General features: G+C 49.2%; 1 protein-coding gene across 1 annotated transcript in view; it reads left to right on the top strand.

Annotated features, from left to right (window-relative positions):
* CSMD2 (CUB and Sushi multiple domains 2) overlaps positions 1-19,930 on the top strand; it is a 238,452-nt gene that overhangs the window by 97,702 nt on the left and 120,820 nt on the right. Inside the window, 4 exon segments of the mRNA XM_050983373.1 lie at positions 1,242-1,354; positions 9,073-9,150; positions 16,078-16,165; positions 17,105-17,229. Coding sequence (XP_050839330.1) covers positions 1,242-1,354; positions 9,073-9,150; positions 16,078-16,165; positions 17,105-17,229 — 404 coding nt within the window.

Consider the following 19,930-nt stretch of genomic DNA (forward strand, 5'->3'; position numbering starts at 1 on the left):
GAGAAATTGTTGGGAACAACCTTAAATCCCAGTCTTAAATCATCTCAGGGCACTGCAGGATCCAGGCACGGGATAACCCAGGGTTTGGATGTACTGAAGGTGGCAGAGATGCTTTAGTTATGCACTAATCACCCTGGCAGCTCATTAAGGGGCTGGGGGCACAGGGCAGCCCCTCTGCCATTAATTAACTCTGCTAATTCCAGCCTGGCTCCCACCTGGAGGAGCTGAGGTCACCTCTGGGTAGCTGAAGGACTCTTCAGATGCTCCATGGGCTGTCAGATCTGCTGCTAAAAAATGTTTAATAATCAAATCTGAATTACCCTCTGGATGGAACAGATTCCCAGGATCCTTCTGCCTTCATTAAAAAAAGCAGGGAGTGTTGGAATGGCAAAAAAGAACATTGGAATGGCAAAAATGGGTGTTGGAATGGCAAAAATGAGTATTGGAATGGCAGTAAAAGGTGTTGGATGCCAATAATGGGTGTTGAAATTGCAGTAGTTTTCAAATAAGTGATAATTGGGGATTAAAATAATGAACTTTCATTAGCAGGAACAGAGAGAGCATTGGTGTCCCCACCTTGGGGAATGTCACCATTGTGGGCCTCAGTCTGAGTCTAAAACTTGGGACAAAACTCAGCCAGGAATTGTGAGCTGGAGTTGAATGAAGCAAACAACATCCTGTTTTAAAAGGAAATAAAATGATGGACTGATATGAAGGGCTGCTGCTGGGCTCTGGAGCTGCCCACCTCTGATCCTGGCTGGAATCTTCCTCAGGCTGGGGTTGGTCATAAATAAAATAAAAAATAAAGAGGTTCTGGCCATCCTTTCCCACCCTGAGTTAAAACAAACAGGTTTTGGAGTGGGGTTAACCAGATGTGAGGAGACGAGTTTGGGAATGTTCTGTGCCTTAGGAAAAAGGACTGGGAACCTCTGTAATTACAAACATGGAGCCCTCAGCTGGGAATCCCAGCAGGAATGTGGGGCTGGAAGCAGCCCTGGAGGGGGGAGGGTGCTCTCCTTGGCTGTGTGTGCCCACAGAGGAGACCCCAAACTCCTGGGGACGAGGAGGGCCTGGAGAGGTGGCTTTGGGGTGTCACTGCCAGCTGCTGACCTGGCTGTGCTGCTCTGCTCTCCTCCAGAGAGGAGACCCCAAACTCCTGGGGACGAGGAGGGCCTGGAGAGGTGGCTTTGGGGTGTCACTGCCAGCTCCTGACCTGGCTGGGCTGCTCTGCTCTCTTGCAGGTTCACCGGGATGAATTTGCCCGCCCCGGTGATCAGCAGCAAAAATTGGCTGAGGCTGCACTTCACCTCTGATGGCAACCACAGGCAGAAGGGCTTCAGTGCCCAGTACCAAGGTAAGGAGGGAGAAATCAGTGCCCTCACCCGGCCTCCCTGGCCCAGCCAGCCTCACACACCTCTTTCACAATGATTCCATTTGATTTCTTTATTCACCTCTTCCACAACCATTCCAGTTTGATCTCCTCATTCACCTCTTTCAGTCATTCCAGTTTGATCTCCTCATTCACCTCTTTCAGTCATTCCAGTTTGATCTCCTCATTCACCTCTTCCACAACCATTCCAGTTTGGTTTCTCCATTCACGTCTTCCACAACCATTCCAGTTTGATTCCCCCATTCCCCATTCACCTCTTCCACAACCATTCCAGTTTGATCTCCCCATTCACCTCTTTCACAGTGGGAAATCCATCTCAGCCCCTCCCCACCCTCACAGGGCAGAATTCAGGGCTGGGATAGAAAGAGTTCAGGATGGGGATGTTGAGGTGCTCTTCAGGGACAGGAGATCCTTTGGCAGTGAAGGTGCTGCTCCTGGTGGGAGCAGAGTGGATGGAGTGCATTCCTTGGAAGTGTTCCCAGCACTCCTGTGATGGGTTTGAAGAGGCTGAGGGTGCAGGGTCCAGGGGAGGGGGAGTGAAGCAGGGAAGGAGCAGGAATGGTTTGAGTGCCCCCCAAGGCTGGGCTCAGGGGAGCTCTGGAGAGGAGTCAAGGGAAAGGGAGAGGATTTTCCTTGGATAAATCTGCCAGGCTGTTCTTAGCAGGGCTGTCACAGCCTCAGCACATGAACCACATCATTATTTAACTTTCCTTGAACCTGTAAATGACTTTAAACTGCAAGGAAAAAAAAAAAAAGAAAAAAAACAAGGAAAAAAGGGCTTTAAAGAAGGAAAAAAAAAAAAAAACCAAAATGCCTTTTGTTGTTGCTGTGCAGCACCAATGCCTGGAAAAGCAGCTTCCCTATGGATGCCTTTTCCCTGGCTGTGAGGATTGCAGCTTCCTGCACAGCACCTGTCTGAGTCAGCCTTCTCCTCCACAGCAAGGTCAGGGTGAATGTCCTCATTCCCCTGCTCAGAGAAGTGTCAGGGGGCTCTCGTCTCTGCAGAGGGAATGAGCTGGGGACTGAGGGTTGGAAATGAGCTGGACTCCCCATCCTGAGCTGGAATTTAGGCAGAACCACAGCCCAGCTGCCAGAGGGGACCTGCCCTCGTTTTCCTGGTGGTTTTTGTGGAGTTTGGCAGCTTCTTTCTGCCTTTCAACGCTTCAAAAACCAGCAAACCACGCAGGCAAGCAGTGAAGATTCCCGGGGAGGAAGGGAAGGAGTCTGCAGGCAGTGGGATCTGTAGGACAGGAGATGCTGATGCTTTAAAAACCTGCCTGTAACCCTTTCCACAACCTGGCCTGCACATAAATATTTCACTGGAGATAAATCCCTACAAAACAGGCCTTGTAATTCCTCAGCAAGCACAGCAGCTGAAATGCATTTTTCATCAGGAGAGCTGAATCAGGACCGGCCAGGAGGAGCAGGGGAGGCTTTAGGGTGGCTCTAATTTGCTGTCTGTTTCCCAAAGACGTGTCTGTACATCATTTATGAACCCCCTGTGTCCTCTGGGACGGGGTCTGGCTTTGCTGATAATCTATAAGAAAACAATTTCCCTTCCAGCTTGTTTAAATTGATCCTGAGTTTTGCAGAACACCTTCTCTGCCTGCTCCCTCTCTGCTCTCCCTAATCCGTGCCCTCATTTGGAAATCACTTTAGGAATGTAAAAGCAAGGTTAGATGCAATCAGGCTGTGGAGAGGGGTTTTTTTTGTTGTTGTTGTTGTTGAACACAGCAAATTCATTTTGTTCCCTTCCTGGGAGAGTTAAATATTTCCCCTTTTCCCTTTCATTAAGGTGAATCTTGATTTTTGCAAATGCTTTTCCCCCGTGTGAGGAAATCAAAGGGACTGGGAGAAATGTTGCGTAGAATTATTTGTAAAATTTCCTCCCCATCCTGTCTCCTCAAAAAGGTGGAAGAAAATAATCTGGAAGCTTTTAATCAAAGTGAGGTGGCAGCACCTCAAGTGTCCCCCCCATCAGAGGGGCTGAGTGGGAATTTATAAAATCAGAAGGTTTTGGGAAAGCTGCAAAAGGGCTGGGATTGGAGAGGTGGGAATGCTGCCCTGGCTGCTGCTGCTGCCCCTCTCTGCACATGTTTTATGGCACAACTTGGCTCCCTAATTGCTCTGGAGCTGATTGTTACCAACACTTAATTGCAGCTTTGATCGATCTCCCCGCCCCGGCCGCTTCCCTTCCCGGCCGGAGGAAGATAAATGGGATGAGCTCCAGCCCTCCACTGGGAGGGGCTGGGGAGCTCCCTGCTGGTCACCAGAGACGCTTCAGTGGCTTTGTCAGGGTGTCATGGAGTCTTGGAATGGTTTGGAATGGGTTTAAATCCCATGCCGTTCCACCTCTTCCATGGGCAGCGACCTCCCAATGTCCCAGGGTGCTCCCAACCCCATCCGTGCCTTTGGTCTGCAGATCTGTCCGTGGGGACATCTCCAGCTCTGCCCAGGGACAGATCAGTTTGGCTTCGGTTTGGACAGGTCTTCCCCTCTTTGTGCTGGATCTCCCACTCCTCATCCTGGATCTTCCCCTCCTCATCCTGGATCTCCCACTCCTCATCTTGGATAATCCATTTCTCATCCTGGATCTTCCCCTCTTCATCCTGGATCTCCCACTCCTCATCTTGGATATTCCATTTCTCATCTTGGATCTTCTACTCTTTATCCTGGATCTTCCCCTCCTCATCCTGGATCTCCCACTCCTCATCTTGGATCTTCTACTCTTTATCCTGGATCTTCCCCTCTTCATCCTTATCTCCCACGGCTTGTTTTGGATCTTCCCCTCCTCATTTTTGATCTTCCCCTCATTTTCGATCTTCCCTTCATCATCTTGGATCTTCGTTTCTCATCTTGTGTGTCCCACTGCTCATCTTGGATCTTCCACTCTTCATCCTGATCTTCCATTCCTCACCTTGGATCTTCTCCTTTTCATCTCAGATCTTCCCTTCCTCATTATGGATCTTCCTTTTCTCTTCTTGGATGTCCCACTGCTCATCTTGGATCTTCCCTTCCTCATCTTGGATCTTCCCTTCCTCATCTTGGATCTTCTCCTTTTCATCTTGGATCTTTCCCCTCCTCATCTTGGATCTTCCCTTCCTCACCTTGGATCTCCCCCTCCTTATCCTGGATCTCCCCCTCCTCATCTTGGATCTTCCATTTCCCATCCTGGATCTCCCCCTCCTCATCCTGGATCCCACCCTTGTGTTCCAAAGGGATTTTTGGCTCCTGCCATGCAACCTGAGTCTCCTGGGCAATTCTGGATAATCCCAGTGCTTGTGCAGGCTCTGATTCCCAAAGATCATTGCTCAGGCTGCCAAAAGAGGGATTTTTCCAAAGGGTTGCATTTGAGGGGGTTTCTCCTCCAAGAACAAGAACCCTGTGAGCATCCTGCTGCTGAATCATCCCAGCAGGAGGGAGGGATCCAGGCAGGATCTGGATTTAACAGCAATTCCCACAACAAGGAGAACAGAGCTTCATGGAATAGTTTGTTTTTTTCTGTTGCTGTTGCTGAAACGCTGTTTTCCAAATTAAAAATAAATAAATGTCTGCTTAAATCCTCATTTAGAGCAACATGAAGTGGTTTGAAAGGAACAGCCCGGCCTGCCTGCCATGCTGGCAGAGCTTTGTAATGTCATCTCTCAAATCTGACAGGATGCTGAGTGCTCCATTAGATCTGTTGGATGTGTGTGAGCAGCAAAAGCCTCAGAAAACAGGAGTTTCTGTTCATCCAATTATCCTGACACAGTCCTTTGTAGTGCTGCTCCACGTTCCCATTTACAAACAGAGCAGATTTTCAAACACGGGATTTTTGAGGGCAGGGAGTGGGAGAATTGTTCTGATTTGTTTAAATTTTTTTTAAAAAAGCACAAAACAAGCGGCGCTTCGCCGTGCCTGGTTCTGATCTAAATGGAGCCATTTGTAAAGTCTGACTTCCATCATTAGGGCTCCAGAGTGAAGGATGAGGAGGAGAGGATGCAGTGATCCCTCTTTATCAATTCATCTTCACCAATTCATCTTTATCCATTCCTCGGGAAAGGGACACGGTGCAATTAGGGGAGGAGATGTTTCCTCAGCTCAGGCTCTGAATTTTGGGATTGCTGCTCAGTGAGGAGTGTCTGCTGCCTGTTCCCGTTGCTGGGGGATTTGGGAGGCAGGTTTTCCACCAGGAACGGGGATGTTTGTTGGATGGGATCTGGCAGGGATGGCTCTGGGAGAACCTTGGTTAGAAATGTGTCCCTGAAAAATTTCCAAGCCTGGCTGTATCCAAATTATGAATTTCCCTGTGCCAGAGAACCCTGGAATGGTTTGGGTTGGAAGAGACCTTAAAATTCCTCTGATTCCACCCCCTGGCACCTTCCACTGCCTTCTGCTGGATTTGGGGTGTTCAGCACTGGGGGAGTCCCTGCAGGTTGCTGTGTCCTGAGGGAAGAGTTCCCAAGGATGTCTGATCCCATCCATGGTGCCACCATCAGCTCTGCTGGGGTTCACCAAGGCTTGGGAAGCTTTGCTTGGCCTCTGAATTCCCTTTGTGAGGCACGAATCATCTGAGCTGAGCTTTTGTTCGTGTGGAGAGTGGGAACATTCCCTGGGGGCAGGATGTGCAGTGGGAAGCTGTGGAGAACACCAAAATGGGGATTCTTTGGGATGGTTTGGTAAAGCTGCTCCGTCCCTGCTCGTGCCCCAAAGACTTTGGGGCTGCAGGGTCCCAACCCACATCCTTGGAAAATTCAAATCAAAATCCAAATTCAGCCTTGGAAACTTGGAATTGTCTGGGTTTTACTGCCTGGGAGGGAATGTTGGATGGGACTGGGGGGTTATCCCTGTGTTGGCTTGGAAGAAGCTGGAGAATCACTACAGGAATGTCTGTCACTATTTCATTTGAAGCAGAAATAGATTTTTACCCCCAAAAATGTGAGTTTTAGTAGCCCCAAGTCCTTTTTTTGATCCGTTGATATCACATTTATTAAAAACCTTGAGATCAGGCTGGGAATATCCTGTGGTTCCCATCCACGTGGACCTTTGGGGCATCCCAAACCCTGCTGCTTTTTCCTCCTCCTGCTGCACTTGCAGGTGGATTTGGAGTAAAAAGAAACAAAGAGTTCGATTTGCTTTGACAGCAGCCTGCTGTTAATTAGTTTCCCCTTCTTAAATTAATAAAAAAAGACAGCTGCCCTGAACAGATTGAAGCTGCTGAGGAAGACAGGAGCAGCAGCAGCTTTTCCTCATGAATATTTTCCAGCTAAAATTTTTGAAGTTCTCGCTGCTTTATTTAAAGAGGAAGCCAAAAGCTGTGAGGGGATGATGAGTGAAAAGCTGCACCCACATCTCCCTCAAAGCAGCACCTCAGGTGAGCTTCAAGGAGCCTCTCCCTGCCTCAGCCTCCTGCAGCAGCTGTTCCAAACAGGCTCTTTTTAAGCCCAAAAAAAAGCCCAGCATGATTAAAAACCCCTTTTTTAGTTACATGGGTAATTCTTCCTGACAGCTTTGTCTTAGGAATGTGCTAATTCAGGGATGAAAGCCTGACAGGATGAAGAGCACCAGGAGAAGGGTTTGAAGTGGGTTCCTCCAAGGAGAAGGGCTGGCTCCTCAGGAAAAGGCTCCCAGAAAGGGATTTGGGCACTGAGGAATCCCAGATCCTGTTGGGCTATCCCAAATCCTCACAGTGAGGGCTGGGTTATCCCAGTTCCTCTTGGGTTTATCCCAGTTCCTGTTGGGTTATCCCAGATCCTACAGTGAGGGCTGGCTTATCCCAGTTCCTGTTGGGTTATCCCAATCCTGTTGGGTTAACCCAGATCCTGTTGGGTTATCCCAGTTCCTCTTGGGTTTATCCCAGTTCCTGTTGGGTTATCCCAAATCCTCACAGTGAGGGCTGGGTTATCCCAGTTCCTCTTGGGTTTATCCCAATTCCTGTTGGATTATCCCAAATCCTCACAGTGAGGGCTGGGTTATCCCAGTTCCTGCAGTGGGGGCTCTTTTATCCCAATTTCTCACAGTGAGGGCCAGGTTATCCCAATTCCTGTTGGATCTATCCCAGTTCCTGTTGGAATTATTCCAATTCCTCTTGGAATATCCCAAATGCTGCCAGTGGAGGCTGGGTTACCCCAATTCCTGATGGATCTATCCCAATTCCTGTTGGATGTATCCCAGTTCCTGTTGGAATTATCCCAATTCCTGTTGGGTTCATCCCAATTCCTGATGGATCTATCCCAATTCCTGTTGGATGTATCCCAGTTCCTGTTGGATCTATCCCAATTCCTGTTGGGTCTATCCCAATTCCTGCTGGAATTATTCCCAATTCCTGTTGGGTTACTCCAATTCCTGCTCTTTTATCCCAATTCCTGTTGGAATTATTTCCAATTCCTGTTGGATCTATCCCAGTTCCTGTTGGATCTATCCCAATTCCTGTTGGATCTATCCCAATTCCTGTTGGATCTATCCCAGTTCCTGTTGGGTTATCCCAATTCCTGTTGGATCTATCCCAATTCCTGCTGGAATTATTCCCAATTCCTGCTGGAATTATTCCCAATTCCTGTTGGGTTGCTCCAATTCCTGCTCTTTTATCCCAATTCCTGTTGGAATTATTTCCAATTCCTGTTGGATCTATCCCAATTCCTGTTGGGTTTATCCCAATTCCTGCCTCTGGAGGCTGGAGGGATCCCAGATCCAGGTGTTGGTGCTGCTCCCAGGTGGGGTTTGTGTCAGACCCTGGGGCGGAGCAGCAGCAGCCGAGTGCAGAGCAGGAGAGCAAACTGCTGCTCCCTGCTGCGGGCAAGGAAGGAAGGATGGGGCTCTTGGGGATGGATGGATGGATGGATGGATGGATGGATGGATGGATGGATGGATGGATGGATGGATGGATGGATGGATGGATGGATGGATGGATGGATGGATGGATGGATGGATTCTTGGGGATGGATGGGCCCTTGGGGATGGATGGATTCTTGTTCCCTCTCCTGGCTTTTCTCCTCCTCCGCTGGAGGTTTGGAGCAGGGAGGGAATGGGGGAGGATTCCCCCGCTGTGGGGCTCCAGGCTGGTATTTCCCTTGGTTTAAACCCCAATAATGGGGTTTAATTTTATTTTCCTGCCTTTTCCTGCTGTTCATTCACACCAGCTCTGCAGTTTTTAGCTTATGTGTGCTCCCCCGGAATGGCTCTGCTGTGTAATGGCTTCATGGCATAAATTCCAGAAAAACTGGGGGAAAACCAGCTCAGCATCTTCCTGTCCCCATCCCTGAAGCTCCTCAGAGCTTCCCTTTTGCCTGGCTCCCATTTTTAATGGGTTACAGAGGGATGGAGGGGGTCAGACCCTGTTTTTATTTTGAAATTAAAGCTCTCCAAAGCTCTAACATGGAAAAACAAATCCCTCTCCAAAGGTCTAACATGGAAAACAAATCCCTCTCCAAAGCTCTAACATGGAAAACACAAATCCCTATCCAAAGCTCTAACATGGAAAACAAATCCCTCTCCAAAACCCTAACATGGAAAAACAAATCCCTCTCCAAAACCCTAACGTGGACAACCAACCCCCTGCAGGTTTGGAGCAGTCAGGATAAGCTGATCCCAAAGGGTGCAGCGTGTGGGTGATTCACATTTTTATTTTTAAAATCAAAACCTGACCCCCCCTGGAGCTCAGCTCAACCTTTCCCTCCTCTCTCCTTGGTTTCCCACGCCTGCAGTCAAGAAGCAGATGGAGCTCAAGTCCAGAGGGGTGAAGCTGATGCCCAGCAAGGACAACAACCAGAAGACATCTGTGTGTAAGTCCCCTGGCTCTTCCTGCCTCTCTGTTTTTGGTAACAAATCTCCTGGGACATTTCATTGGACTCGCCAGTAATCTCTGCAACTTTGCCACTCTGAAAAGTTTGGGTGCTTTTCCCTCTTCCCTCTGCATTTCTGCATCACCCCCTCCTGCCAGTGCTGTGCTCACCAGCAGTTACTAACTCTGGGAGGGGGCAGGGTTTGCTGCCTTTGGTGGGTCCTGTGCTCCAGGCTCGTGGCTTTGGGCTCCTCTTTGTGGGGAAAACCAAGAATTTTGGGGGTTGGCATCGGCGTTGTTGCTGTAAATAAGGAGCAGGGATGAGGGACAGCATTAAAAACAAAATATTAGAGAATTTACCCCGGCAGTCACAGCGTCTTCCTTTTTCTATTTGAGTTTTATTTCACTTTTTCTGGAGAAAAATCATAATTTTGGAGGTTTTAGTGCTGATTTTGGAGGTTGTAGTGCTGGTTTTGGGGATTGCAGTGCTGATTTTTCAGGCTGCAGTGCTGATTTTGGAGGTTGCAGTGCTGATTTTGGGGGTTGTAGTGCTGATTTTGGAGGTTTTAGTGCTGATTTTGGAGGTTTTAATGCTGATTTTGGAGGTTTTAATGCTGATTTTGGAGGTTGCAGTGCTGATTTTTCATGTGCAGTGCTGATTTTGGAGGTTTTAGTGCTGATTTTTCAGGCTGCAGTGCTGATTTTGGAGGTTTTAGTGCTGATGTTGGAGGTTTTAGTGCTGATGTTGGAGGTTTTAGTGTTGATTTTTAGAGGTTTTAATGCTGATTTTGGAGGTTTTAGTGCTGATTTTTCAGGGGCAGAACATCGGGGTCACTGCTGTGCCCCCTTGGGCAGCTGGGAAATATTTCAGTTTTCCATCCAATCCTTCCCAAATCAGGAGCAAAACCTGTGATTTTCACCCCTGAATTTTGGGCTCTTATTAAAATGAAACAGGAGGGATCTGACTGGGAGTTAATATTTTATATTTAATATTTTATATTCAGATGGGAGCAGGAGATGGAGCATTTTTCCCAATGGATTTTAGGGGAGAAGCTGGAATTGCTCATTTTGTTGCACAGCCCAATTACCCCCTTCAGAGAGGAGCATTTGCACATCTCAGCTGGGTGGATTCTGCTTCCAAAATTCAGAATAAAATGCAGGGACTGGATCAGATTTGGTGGATTTTACACACAAAATTCAGAATAAAATGCAGGGACTGGATCAGAATTGGTGGATTTTGCACATAAAATTCAGAATAAAATGCAGGGGCTGGATCAGAATTGTGCCTCGGTTTCTCTCTGGAAGGAGAGTCTCCCTCCCAGCTCCCAGGAGAATTTTTAGAGGCTCTGTTTTTTGGGAGCAAACCCCAAAAAGGTAAAAAAACAACCCAAAATCTCCAGAGCAGAAAGCAGTGGGGGAAAATAATTCAATTTTAAAGGGAATTTTCCTCTAAAATGGGCTCCAGGCTGCTCCTGGCTGGGAGATAGATTCCTTGCCAGGAAGAATTTATTGGAATAAACATCCCAGTGCCCTAAACTGAGTGGGAAATGCATTTGGGAACCCCCTGGCTGGGTGTGGGGACAGAGGGCTGAGTTTGGAATTTTGCCCTGGATTTTGGGGAATGTGGGGAAAGGATTGAAATCCTGGATTTAATGAAGCCTTGTGGCCTTACCAATGCCCAGAATTCCCATTTCTCCTTCCTGGGAATGGCCTTTGGAGCAGTTTGGAGCCGTTTTTAGTGCGCTGAGGTGAGGAGGGCACGGCAGCTGCACTTCCCCTTTTCCTGCAGATCCTGCTCTTCTGAGGAGGAAAAATGGGAATTCTTTCCCCCTGCCTGGTTTATCCCATCCCAAGGGGCTCAGAGCTGCCAGGGCAGCATCTTGGGAGCTCAGATCTCGAGGACAGAAGTGGTGGAGCTGGAATGTTGGGGATGGGGATGGTGGTCCCATTCCATGGTCCTTGTCACCCTCCAGCTCCTTCCCCTGCTCTCCATCAGGTCTGGATTTTCCCTCTTTATTTTGGAGCTTTCTGCTCCCACAGGGAATTCCCAGGATTCCCGAGGAGGTGGCAGCAGGAAAATCAGGTTTTTATTTTATTTATTGTTTTTGCAATCCTTCCCTGCTCTGTTCCCTGCTGGATTTCCAGGGTGGGCTGAGCCCCTCTGTGCTCCCAAACCTCCCTGAGCTGAGTTTGCATCACGGATCTTTCCACAGGTAAAGAAATTCCCAATTCCAGAGCAGTTTCCAGTTGCTCTGGCTCAAATACCAGAAATTCAGGAATTCTTGTGTCCCTTGGTAACACTTAAAGCTGTGCCACAGAATCCTGAAATCCTGAAGGCTGGAAAAGATCAAGTCCAGCCTTCAAGTCCCAGCTTTAATTTGGATTATTCCTACCAGCAATGTTTTCTGTCCAAGCTCTCTTTGCTAAAACCAGGCCTAAAATCCTCCCTGGAAGGATCCACTCTTAAATCCAAAGAGGTTTTGGGTTTGGGATTGCCTGGTCAGGTTAAGCCTGGTGTGTTTTGTGTGGCTGGATGGAGGCAGAATGTGGTGATGTCACAGCTGGAAAGGGAAATTAAAAAAATCCATAAAAACGCAAAATTCTGGGGGGGAGGTGCTGCTTGTGCTCAGTTGTGGAATGTGTTTGTTTGAAATCTCAATTAAACGCCTCGTGCTGCTCACCATGGGTCAAATTATTTGGAAAAAAATCTTGCTTTGATTACTTTTGGGGGGAAGGTAATGCTGAGAGACAAATGATGAGGGGGAGAAATGATGAGAGATTTTTAGGCCGTATTTTGGAGGTTGTTCCTGGCACTGAAAATGCAGAATGGCAACGTGGATATTCCAGGTCCCACAGAGGGGAAATTGTGGTGGTTTGGATGTAAAGAACAGCATCCAGGTGGGTTTGGTGGGTTTGGGTGAGGCCCTCCTGGAGAGGGCTTGGGTGAAGGGCTGGAACTCCTCTGTGTGTGTCCAAAATCTGCTCTGCAAAGTCATTTTTGGGGTGGGTTGAGCAGTTTTTAGGTGCCTGCCAGGTGTGTGGGGAATTCTGGATTTTGGGAAGGTGTCTGTGGGACACAGGAGCCACCTGGGGCTTGGGTGAAGGACTGGAAATTCTGTGTGTGTCCAAAACCTCCTTTGCAAAGTCATTTTTGGGGTGGGTCGAGCAGTTTTTGGGTCTCAGCCAAGTGTGTGGGAGTTGCTGGATTTTGTGGGACACAGGAGCCACCTGGGGCTTGGGGATGCCTGGAAGGGCTTGGGTGAAGTTCTGGAAGTTCTGGAAATTCTGGAAGTTCTGGAAGTTCTCTACATGTCCAGCTGGATCAAAACCTCCTTTACAAAGTCATTTTTGGGGTGGGTTGAGCAGTTTTTAGGTCTCAGCCAAGTGTGTGGGACACTTGGGACAGTTGCTGGATTTTGGGGAGGTGTCTGTGGGACTCAGGAGCCACCTGGGGCTTGGGTGAAGGACTGGAACTCCTGTGTGTGTCCAAAATCTGCTTTGCAAAGTCATTTTTGGGGTGGGTTGAGAAGTTTTTAGGTGTCAGCCAGGTGTGTGGGAGCTCCTGGACTTTGTGGGACACAGGAGCCACCTGGGGCTTGGGGATGCCTGGAAGGGCTTGGGTGAAGTTCTGGAAGTTCTCTACATGTCCAACTGGATCAAAACCCCCTTTGCAAAGTCATTTTTGGGGTGGGTTGAGCAGTTTTTAGGTGTCAGCCAGGTGTGTGGGAGTTGCTGGATTTTGTGGGACACGGGAGCCACCTGGGGCTTGGGGACAGGCTGGGCTTGGCTTGGGTGGGACAGCCTGAAATGCTCTGGGAATTCTGCACTTCTGGGAATGTTTGTGAAGCTTCACCTTCTGAGCTGTCCTGGGAGAGCAGCAGCTGAGACATGGGGGTTTGGAGCTCTCCTGGAGGAACATTCCCAGCTGGGAAATTGGGATTTTTGGAGCTCTCCTGGAGGAACATTCCCAGCTGGGAAATTGGGGTTTGGAGCTTCCTGGAGGAACATCCCAGCTGGAATTGGGATTTACTGGAGCTCCCAGCTGGGAAATTGGGATTTTTGGAGCTTTCCTGGAGGAACTTCCCAGCTGGGAAATTGGGATTTGGAGCTCTCCTGGAGGAACATTCCCAGCTGGGAAATTGGGATTTTTGGAGCTCTCCTGGAGGAACATTCCCAGCTGGGAAATTGGGATTTTTGGAGCTCTCCTGGAGGAACATTCCCAGCTGGGAAATTGGGATTTTTGGAGCTCAGCTGGAAAATTGGGATTTTTGGAGCTCTCCTGGAGGAACATTCCCGCAGTGAAATTGGGATTTTTTGGAGCTCTCCTGGAGGAACATTCCCAGCTGGGAAATTGGGGTTTGGAGCTGTCCTGGAGGAACATTCCCAGCTGGGAAATTGGGATTTTTGGAGCTCTCCTGGAGGAACATTCCCAGCTGGGAAATTGGGATTTTTGGATCTCAGCTGGAAAATTGGGATTTTTGGAGCTCTCCTGGAGGAACATTCCCAGCTGGGAAATTGGGGTTTGGAGCTCTCCTGGAGGAACATTCCCAGCAGGGAAATTGGGATTTTTGGAGTTCAGCTGGGAAATTGGGATTTTTGGAGCTCTCCTGGAGGAACATTCCCAGCTGGGAAATTGGGATTTTTGGATCTCTCTGGAGGACATTCCCAGCTGGGAAATTGGGATTTTTGGATCTCTCCTGGAGGAACATTCCCAGCTGGGAAATTGGGATTTTTGGAGCTCTCCTGGAGGAACATTCCCAGCGGGAAATTGGGATTTTGGAGCTGTCCTGGAGGAACATTCCCAGCTGGGAAATTGGATTTTGGAGCTGTCCGGAGGAACATTCCCAGCTGGGAAATGGGATTTTGGAGCTGTCCTGGAGGAACATTCCCAGCTGGGAAATTGGGATTTTTGGAGCTCTCCTGGAGGAACATTCCCAGCTGGGAAATTGGGGTTTGGAGCTGTCCTGGAGGAACATTCCCAGCTGGGAAATTGGGATTTTTGGAGCTCTCCTGGAGGAACATTCCCAGCTGGGAAATTGGGATTTTTGGAGCTCTCCTGGAGGAACATTCCCAGCTGGGAAATTGGGATTTTTGGAGCTCAGCTGGGAAATTGGGATTTTTGGAGCTCTCCTGGAGGAACATTCCCAGCAGGGAAATTGGGATTTTTGGAGCTCAGCTGGGAAATTGGGATTTTTGGAGCTCTCCTGGAGGAACATTCCCAGCAGGGAAATTAGGATTTTTGGAGCTCAGGTGGGAAATTGGGATTTTTGGAGCTCTCCTGGAGGAACATTCCCAGCTGGGAAATTGGGGTTTGGAGCTCTCCTGGAGGAACATTCCCAGCTGGGAAATCAGTGAGCATCTGACCCATCTCCTCCTTTTCCTTCACTCTCCTTAAAAGAGGAATTCCCCAACCCCCAGGATGTGGAGATATCTTCCCTCTCGCCCTTGCTGGGATTTATCTTCCCCGTTCTCCTGGTTTTAGGTGTGAATGAATCTCCACTAACGAGGCAGGAGCTGGGCTGGGACCTCAGCAGCGGGGGTGACAAACTCTCCTCAGGGTCCTTGTTTTCCTGGGGATCTGGGATTGGTTTTGTTTCCCTGGAGATCTGGGATTGTTCTCCTTGTTTTCCTGAGGATCTGGGATTGTTTCTCCTTGTTTTCCTGGGGATCTGGGATTGGTTTTGTTTTCCTGGGGATCTGGGATCGTTTCTCTTTGTTTCCCTGGAGATCTGGGATCGTTTCTCTTTGTTTCCCTGGAGATCTGGGATTGTTCTCCTTGTTTCCCTGAGGATCTGGGATCATTTCTCTTTGTTTCCCTAAGGATCTGGGATTGTTTCTCTTTGTTTTCCTGGGGACCTGGGATTGTTTCTTCCCAAAGTTTTGAATTCCAGGCTTTGTTTTTATCTGACATGGGAAATTTTAGGGACTGGGCAGAGGTGGGATGGGAATGGGGCTGTTTCAGGGACTGGGCAGAGGTGGGATGGGAATGGGGCTGTTCCAGTGCTGGGCAGAGGTGGGATGGGAATGGGGCTGTTTTAGGGACTGGGCAGAGGTGGGATGGGAATGGGGCTGCTCCAGGGATTGGACAGAAGTGGAATGGGAATGGGAATGGGGCTGTTTCAGTGACTCAGCATCATGGCTGAGAAATTGGTTTGGGTGCAGAGAAAACCAAATCCCATCCAATTCCCGTGGCAACCCCCCCACTTTTATCCTTTATTGCTGTGCTGGAATTCAGCCTGGAAATCAGGATTGTGCCAGGGCTGAGGGAGCCCCAGGGTCCCCCACCCTGACCCCTCCTGTGCCTCGGGCAGGTTGGAGAGGGCTGGAAATGGGGAGGATGGAGCTGGGAGCTCTCTGCAGTGCTGGCCACCACCCCATGGATTTTCATGTCTGTTGGCATCCAGGTTGCTCCATAAATTCTTCCATGTTCCAACTAAATGACTTGGCTTTCAACCCCTCGACCTGCATCCCCCTCTCCTCTCTCCCTCTCGTTCTGTGCGTGGTTTTTTCCCCCTGGGATCACACACCTCCCTTTCCATGGAGTTGTTTTCTTTCCCTGGCACGCTGGGCTGGGCTTGGAGGGCTGTGAGGTCCCCTTGGAGTCACCTTGGTCACGGCAAACGGGCTCTGTGGTTGGTGCCATTGAGCAGAATGGGAAAAAATACCAAAAATTCAACTTTTTCCAGAGGTATTTCTCTAGTGGAACAGAGGGAAAACTGTGTCCCTAGCTGGCATTTCCTAGAAAACCCTCAGGTGTGTAAGCTGAGCAGGATATTGGTTTGCAGAGCTGTTGGTTTTTCTGGAATAAAGCTTTGGAGGTTTCTGAGCTCCCAGTTGCCATTTTTCTCGCCACACCCACCGAGCCAGCTGCTGAAAGAACGTTCCTTGTGCTCTTCTGTCTCTGTATGTGCTGTTTTTTGCTTTGTAGTAACTCAGGTTGGTGTGTCCCAGGGACATAATTTGTGTCCAGACCCTGGGATTCCCGAGAGAGGCAAAAGGATAGGCAACGATTTCAGGTAAGAACATTTCCTGGCTGTGCTGCTCCTGGTGTGGGGGGCTCTGTTTGCTCTGTCCCCCTCCCAAAACCCTGCCCAGTTTTGGGCAGCACGTTTGTAAAACCCTTTCCACGTGAGGATCTCCAAAGATCTCCTGGAGTATTTTTATTTTTATCCTTTCCCAATCCTGGTTGTGTGCTGTCCATCCCTCCCTTGGATAACTGAAACAGCCAAAAGAAAAAAATAAATAAAAATCACTTTTCAAATGAGCTGAAGCCCCAGCATGGCCCTGCCCTTAGAGGATTTGAGGTGGCTGAGGTTCCTTGGCACTGAGTCTGTGGTGCCAGCTAACTGGGGCTTGGAAGGTTCAGACCAGAGCTGCTGCTCCTTTCCAGCTCCCAGCTGTCCTTTGCAGGGGTGCCCCAGCTGCTGGTGGCCCTGGGGAATCAATATTTCATCTGATTTTGCTGCCCAGGGCTGTTTTGCTCATGGAAAGTGTCTCTCAATCAATCCCCAGTCTGTCAAACTCTCCTCAAACCCAGCAAAGGAGGGAGGGCAGAGGAAAGGGAATCCCACCAGTCCCTGAATTCCACGGGATGGATTCCCAGCTGCTGCAGGCTGGATTGTGCTACCCCAGAGAACAAAGCAGCAGGAACAGCAGAGCTCAGAGTCCAAACCACAGAACAAAGAGCAGAACTCTCAGCAGTGGATAAAGGTTTTTATTCCACTTGATGAGCACGCTGAGCGTGTCCTCTCCCAGGGCTGTGGATGAAATTCCCCCTGAAATGTCACTAAAAATTGGGATTTGGGCAGCAGCACCTGGGGCAAGCACGGCAGAGGGAGGCAGGGCTGGTCCCTCCTCCCTTGCTGCTGCCTGCGGGGCCAGGGCATGGCTCTGGCCCCAGATCCTGGGGTGGCCCAGGCAGGAGCAGGCTGATGTCCCCTCTGTCCCCTCTCCAGGCTGGGCTCCAGCATCCAGTTCTCCTGCAACGAGGGCTACGACCTGCAGGGCTCCAAGAGCATCACCTGCAAGAGAGTCAGCGACATCATCGTGGCCTGGAGCGACCACCGGCCCGTCTGCAGAGGTGAGGGGGCTCAGCCCACCTGGGCTGGGGGGTCTGGGGCAATTCCAGCTCCTTCCTGGCCCTTTTCCATCACCCACCCCACCCTCGGGTCAAATCATCCCAGGATGGTTGGGTTGGAGGGACATTGAGGACCATCCTGCTCCTTCCACTGTCTTGGACACTCCCAGGGGTCCAGGGGGAGCCTGAGGGGGCTCAGCCTGGCTGGATTTGGGGATTTGTGGGAATTCTCAGCTCCTTCTTGTCCCTTTTCTCACCCATCCTGCCCTCAGGTCAAATCTCAGAGTGGTTTGGGTTGGAGGGACCTTGAGGACCATCCTGGTCCTTCCACTGTCCCTCCAAGCTGGTCTTGGACACTCCCAGGCATTCAGGACAACTCTGAGGGGCTCAGCCTGGCAGGATTTGGGGATTTGTGTCCCTTTTCCATCGCCCATCCTGCCCTCAGGTCAAATCCCAGAGTGGTTTGGGTTGGACCATCCTGCTCCTCCCACTGTCCCAGGTTGCTCCAAGCTGCTCCCTCCCCCACTCCAAGGGATTCAGGGGGAGTCTGAGGGGGCTCAGCCTGGTTGGATTTTGGGATTTTTAGGAATTCTTGTACCTTCCTGTTCCTTTTCCATCACCCATCCTGCCCCTGGGTCAAATAACCCCAGAATGGTTGGGTTGGACCATCCTGCTCCTTCCACTGTCCCTCCAAGCTGGTCTTGGACATTCCCAGGGGTGGGGCAGCCTGAGGGGGCTCAGCCTGGCTGGATTTTGGGATCTGTGGGAATTCCCAGCTCTTTCCTGTCCCTTTTCCATCACCCATCCTGCCCCTGGGTCAAATGATCCCAGAATGGTTGGGTTGGACCATCCTGCTCCTCCCACGCCCTCCAGCTGGTTCCCCCCCATTTTTCCCCCCCATTTTTCCCCCCCATTTTTCCCCCATTTTCCCCATTTCCCTCCCATTTCCCCCCATTTTTTCCCATCTTCCCCCCGTTTTCCCCCCCATTTTTCCCCATTTTCCCCTTGCCCATTTTGTTTTCATTCCCTCTCTGAAATGTCACATTGTGATATTTGTAATGCTAATCAAGAACAACTTGTAATATTTTTAATTGAATCCCTTTAAAGCTCTTAAAATCATAAATAGGGTTTGGTTGGTTTTTTTTTTCCCCAGCTCTTTTTTCCTTTAATTCCATCTGCAGATTTTTTCAGGGCTTTGGAATCCCATGTAATTCTTGAAACAAGCCTGGAATAAATTGAATCAGTGTAAGAGGATATTTGGCATAAATGTGTGACACAGAAAAGGAAATTTATGGTGTCCTCCTGCAAGAGATAAGAAAGGATTTGCCAGCATTATTCTGGTTCTGTGAATCAATTTAATTTTTTGGGGTTTTTTTTTTCTATTTAAAAAGTTTGATTTTTATTTCAGCTTTCTGTCACTTTTTCCTCCCAGTTTGGGCCATTTTTTTTTAAATTTCGTTTCTCTCAAATTCCAGATTTTAACCCCTTGGGCTTCAATAATTTCTTAATCCCCAGTGAGCAAAGTTCTGCAGCTTCCCCATCTTCAGCAGATTCCCTCTGGATCCTGGGAGAGTCACTTAATCCCACCTGGAAAATTGGGAATAATGGGATTTACCCTTTTTTTTTACACTGGGGATGAGGCAGAAATGGTTCAGCATCCAGGAAAAGCCACCTCAGCTCCTTCCTGAGCTGCTTCCCAGCCATTCCCAGCTTGGCAGGAGATTATTTTCTATATTTTACAGAGGAAAAAAAAAAAAAAAAACCTTTGCAGACTCCAAAATTGCAAATACATCTCCTAAATTAAATTCTACATTTAAATAAATTAATAAACTTCAACAATAAATTAATTTTGAGGCTCCATCACAGCAGAGGATATTTCCAGAACCAGGATGTTTTTCCCCATTCTTTCTTTTTTTAGTGGAATATTTCAGCTAAATATTACATCAAAGGCATTCCACAGGCAAATTTTCCCCTGCTTAAGCACTTTTCCCAGCTTTTCCTGTACCTGAGATGTTTTGAAGATGCAGAGCTGAGTTTCCACCTTAGTTCTGAGCCCACAGAAGGGAACCAGCTGATAAATACTTTATATTGACCCAATAAATCCTGGCTGTGCAGGGTTTGGGGGTTTGAGCTGCAGGAGGAAGGGAGTGGGGATTTGGGGACAGCAGGAAGGAGTTGTGACATCCCTGGCCTGGATGGGGAAGGGTTTTTGAGGAAAAAAGGAAATAAATCAGTGTGAGCAGAGAGAGTGGTTGGGTGCTGGTCTGAGGGGAGGTGGGATCAGGGATTGGTGGGATCTGGGATTGGTGGGATCTGGGATTGGTGGGATCTGGGATTGATGGGATCGGGGATTGGTGGGATCTGGGATTGATGAGATCGGGGATTGGTGGGATCTGGGATTGGTGGGGTCAGGGATTGGTGGGATCAGGGATTGGTGGGATCTGGGATTGGTGGGATCTGGGATTGATGGGATCGGGATTGGTGGGGTCAGGGATTGGTGGGATCGGGGATTGGTGGGATCTGGGATTGATGAGATCGGGGATTGGTGGGATCGGGGATTGGTGGGATCTGGGATTGGTGGGGTCAGGGATTGATGGGATCGGGGATTGCTGGGATCGGGGATTGGTGGATCGGGGATTGATGGGATCGGGGATTGCTGGGATCAGGGATTGGTGGGATCTGGGATTGATGAGATCGGGGATTG

Source organism: Serinus canaria, chromosome 23 (assembly GCF_022539315.1).
Source record: "Serinus canaria isolate serCan28SL12 chromosome 23, serCan2020, whole genome shotgun sequence".
Lineage (NCBI taxonomy): Eukaryota > Metazoa > Chordata > Aves > Passeriformes > Fringillidae > Serinus > Serinus canaria.